Source organism: Stegastes partitus, unplaced genomic scaffold, assembly GCF_000690725.1.
Source record: "Stegastes partitus isolate 25-593 unplaced genomic scaffold, Stegastes_partitus-1.0.2 Scaffold1275, whole genome shotgun sequence".
Taxonomy (NCBI): Eukaryota; Metazoa; Chordata; class Actinopteri; family Pomacentridae; genus Stegastes; species Stegastes partitus.
The window spans coordinates 28,347-33,094 of NW_007579006.1; the positions used below are offsets into that span (position 1 = coordinate 28,347).

At 43.5% G+C, this 4,748-nt stretch overlaps 1 protein-coding gene across 1 annotated transcript in view; it reads right to left on the minus strand.

Annotated features, from left to right (window-relative positions):
• Positions 1-4,748, minus strand: part of LOC103369353 (poly(rC)-binding protein 4-like) — a 43,325-nt gene that overhangs the window by 20,916 nt on the left and 17,661 nt on the right. Inside the window, exons 5-6 of the mRNA XM_008298045.1 lie at positions 4,126-4,177; positions 3,954-4,032 (exon numbers count right to left, since the gene is read on the minus strand). Coding sequence (XP_008296267.1) covers positions 3,954-4,032; positions 4,126-4,177 — 131 coding nt within the window. The remainder of the gene's footprint in view (positions 1-3,953; positions 4,033-4,125; positions 4,178-4,748) is intronic.

Genomic DNA, 4,748 nt, shown 5'->3' on the forward strand with positions numbered 1-4,748 from the left:
TCCTTGTTTAGTGCTGCTGTGTTCAATAAAGTTTGATTCAAACACCTCATCCAGCTAATTCCAGACTTCATTTAGTGTTTTTGTTTGAGACTTGTTGTTTCCTTTTCTTTCTTACTTCCTGTTTCCTGTTTGTCTGACTGATGCAGTCCAGTGATCCTCAGCAGGATCGGCTTCAGTCATCTGCAGCAGCAAACATTTGTTCTTCTAGCGAGACCTTGAACCTCCTGATCTGCGGGAACCTCTGACCTCTTTAAACAGGAGTTCTCCTTCAGCCGCCACATAAAGCACATCGCTCAGCGCTGCAGATTAACGAGGAGGCCTTTAACGTTTCCCAGAGACTCCTCGAATCAAAGCACATCACGATTCAGGACGCGGAGCGAAAATAAAGATTGTGCAACATTCATTATCTAATTATGTACTCGCAAAGTTCCCTCACAAAATGAACAGAGGGTGGATTGTGCCTTTTTAAAAGATAAATTCGCAGCGTGTCTGATAAAATTAATACGTTCGTTACAAAACATCCTCCGTGTTTCTGATGGGATGATGAAACTGGAGGTAATGATGGTCATGGAAATAAGGTTCCTGAATAAATCGACTTTTTCTCACATTCGCTGCAGATTTTCTGTCAGAGAATAAAATAATAATAAAAAAAAAAAAGAAGAAAGGCTTCAAAGTCAAAGAACAAAGCGAGCACACATCTTCCTGCTGACAGATCGGCTGCACACGCTCTCATACGTGGACATAAAAGTGGAGACCACGCTACGATCACAGCAGCTCCAACGTGTCGACTCAGAAAACAGCTTCAAAAACTCCTGATTAATTTGTTAATGAAGGCTGTTAACGTCTGTTAGCTCCAGCGTGCACGTGTTCGCTCCTATTGGCTTCTGTTTTGCTTAATTTAGCGCCTGTTAGCTCCAGATAGTTAATGTTAGCTCTCATTAGCTAAAGAAAACCCCCAACCATCTCCAGTTAGCATTTTTGAGCTCCAGAAAGCGTTTGGTAGATTATTGTGGCTCTTGTTAGCTCCTCAAGGTTACCATTAGCTCCTCTTAGCACCAGATATCTCCTGATAGCTCTAATTAGCTTGTGTTAGCGCCAATTTGCCCTGATTAGCGCCTGTTGGTGTGTTAATGTTCCAGTTAGCTCCAGTTTGTGCATATTAGCTCCAGATGGTTAATATTAATTCATTTCGCTTTAGAGCATTAGCGCTTTAGAGCTCTGAAAAGCTTCTTTTCCTTAACTGTGGCTCTTGTTAGCTCCTGGTGGCTCTTGCTGACTTCTATTAGCTGCAGTTATTCGCTCTGATTAGCTCATGCTAGCAAGTTAATGCTCCAGTTGATCCTTGTTATCTGCTGTTAGTGCCTATTAGCTTCTGTTTTGCAGCAATTAGTGCCTGTTAGCTACATTTAGCACATATTAGCTCCAGCTAGTTAATGTTAGCTCTCATTAGCTAAAGAAAACCCCGCATCAACTCCAGTTAGCATTTTTGAGCTCCAGAAAGCTATTGTTAGTTGACTGTGGCTCTTGCTAGCTCCTCAAGGTAACTGTTAGCTCCTCTTAGCTCCAGATATCTCCTGTTAGCTCTAATTAGCTTGTGTTAGCACCAATTTGCCCTGATTAGCGCCTGTTGGTGCTGTTAATGTTCCATTTGATTTTTGTTATCTGCTGTTAGCGCCTGTTAGTCTCTGTTTTGCTTCATTTACTGACTGCTAGCTCCAGTTCGCGCATATTAGCGCCAGATAGTTATTGTTGGTTCATATTAGCTGAAGAAACCCTCCTCTTAGCTCCTTTAAGCTCCAAAAAGCTTTTGTTAGTTTGTCTTACATTTCCTGTTAAATCCAGATGTCTCCTTTTAGCTCCAGCTATCTCCTGCTAGCTTTAATTAGCTTTAGTTAGCTCAAGTTTGTGCTGATTGGCTTCTGCTAATGGTTTAATGCTCCAGTTAGCTCTTTTATTTCCGTCTAGCTCCTTTTTGCTTTGCGCCTGTTAGCTCCAGATAGCTAATGTTAATGCCAAAAACTGTCTTTTCAGCTCCAGCATGCACTTGTTCACTAAAGGTTCTGTTAGCTCTTGTTAGCTCCAGATAGCTTCTGTTAGCTCCTCTCCTCCTGTAAGCTCCTAATTACAACTTTTACCTCCTGGTGACTTTTATTGACTCATATTAGCTGCAAATAGCTTCTGTTAGCTCCAGATGTTTCCTGTTAGCTCCCATTAGCTTCTGTCAGCTAAACAAAGGCCCCATCAGCTCCAGTTAGCTCTTTTGAGCTCCAGAAGGCTCTGTTAGTTCCTCATGGCTCTTGTTAGCTCCCGTTCGCATATAATAGCTTCTGTTGCCTCCAGTTGGCTCTGGTTAGCTTCTGCTAAAGCCTTTTAGCTTCAGTACGAACTTGCTTGCTCCTATTTACTTCATTTTTTTGCTCCATTTGGTTCCTGTTAGCTCCTGTTAAAGCATATTAGCTCCAGATAGTTAATTTTACATCCTGATGGATCCTGTGAGCTCAAGATAACTCCTGTTTCCATCCCTCAGCTACACTTTGGTCAGATTAGCTCCTGTTAGTGCCTCTACGCTCCAGTTGAACCGTCCTATCTGCTGTTAGTTTCTATTAGCTCCAGTTTCCTGTGAGGAAAACTGGACCTTTTGGTGACTAAAGAGTCTCTAATGAACGTTTGCTACGGGGTACAGACTCTTATATTGAAAGTGAACCATCAATAACGTGTGTGACAAAGAGACAGACAGAAGTTTAACTGCTTCAATGATTGGACACTAAATTAAACGAGTTCTCGTATCCTCCATTTATTACAGCTGGAATCCGGTTCAGGTTAAAGCGAGGGGCTCAGCTCCACTCTGACTCCGTTCACGGGTTATAAAATGTGTTGAGTGAGGTTGTAAAGCTCTGCACCGGAGCAGGCTGACTTCCTGGACAGCCCAGAGAGCGTTTTCTGTGTCACATAGCACCAACTGTGTGGTTATTTCAGTCTCACTAATAAATAAGATAAAACGCTCTCATGAAGAGGCGGCATGTTTGAAGGCAGAATCTCTGGAGTGGTCTGGAGCTGCAGTCAGTGTAAATAACGTTCAGTTTGTCTTTGTAGAGGCAGGAGACAGGAAGTTATCCCTTTACTGTAGCAGAGGACGGCGCCTATGAGAAGCATTTACCTCAGAGGGAAGGTTTCCCCTTTCATTGCTTGTCAACATCGAATCATGGTGAATTTAATTAGGCTTTATTTGACAAAAATGTATAGAAAGACTCTTTTATGTGAAAGTGAAAACAGATTTGATGGTTTGCTTCGGCTCATGGTCTTAATGGAAAACAAAACTTCTCCCTTGTGGCAGTTCTCTTGTAGACTTTATATGGTTGTCCTCCAGGATTTACCTTTAAAGGCCTTCCAGGGCTGCTGCTAAGAAGCATCCCCACATCATGATGCTGCCACCACCGTGCTTCACGTCATGATGCTGCCACCACCGTGCTTCACATCATGATGATGCCACCACCGTGCTTCACATCATGATGCTGCCACCACCGTGCTTCACAGTGGGGATGGTGTGTTTGTGATGATGTGCAGAGTCTGGTGTCTGCTCGATCATGATGTGAAGCACGGTGGTGGCAGCATCATGATGTGGGGATGCGTCTCAGCCCTGGGAGGCTTGTAAAGGTAGATGATGACTAAATAGTAAAAAACAATAAAAGAGGAACACGTCCAAAGGGGTGAACACTCTTCACAGGCACTGCAGACTCTTGTTTCTTTACCCAGAAGTTAAATTTCTTAAAATAACACAATGAATGTAAACCTACAAGAGAAGCTAAATAATAAAATAATGCTGCCGTCTTTGTTCTCAGTACTAATTCTGTTTAATTTCATGGTGCTGAGCTGTTTTATTTGACCTTTCCCAGTGAAGCACCGTGTACCTGTTGGTATAGATGTCAGTCGTACAGGTGTGTCTGTGTACGTACCAGGTAGGACTTGTGTCGCTGATTGGCTGATGGGGGCCAGGCCCTGCTGCTGCATCGACAGCTGGTGCAGCTTCGCTAACTGTCGGAGCAACACAGGTGGAAATAAACAATCAGGCTGTTCGTCATTCTGCTCAAAGCAAATGTCACCAGAGCGAGTAAAATCCGACGTTACCTCTGAGTGTGGAATGCCGTAGTGACTCTGCACAGCGTACGTCTGAAACAGAAAGGAGAAAGGTGTCACTGAAGTCCTGGTTTACACGAGCAGAGCAGCTTTTTGTTTCTCTGCAGCGTGTTTCTGTATCCGAGGGCGTAATTTCCTCTGGAGGGTTCACAGCTTCGGTTTGATCTGCTCAGTAAAATCTCTGTAAACAGAATCTTTGTACCGTGCAACTGTCAGCAGCCAGAAGAGAAAAGAAGTGTTGAGTTAGGCTGCTTTAAGTTTTGTCCCAAAGCAGCAGGGAGTGCATTGTTGTTTCTCAGCCGTGGATTCTGATCCGGAGGCTCCATAAACTACTGTTTTCCCTCTGATTAGGGGGAGCTGTGGCTGCAGTTGAAGGTCTTAACAAACAAACTGTTGTCTTTTGCTCGCTGTGATGCTTTTTGACCAGTTCTGGAGCCAAAATGTGGAGAAAAGTCTTCATCGAATCACTTCAAACGCTCAAAGTGTGTGTGTTTGTTAATGAGGCTACAAGCAGCTCAGACTGAGAGTGATGTGAGAACGTTTGTTGGTTATGAAGCCGACGCATTCAGATACCTTCAGTTTAACTCCAACCAGTTTCAGTGTGATTTCATTTT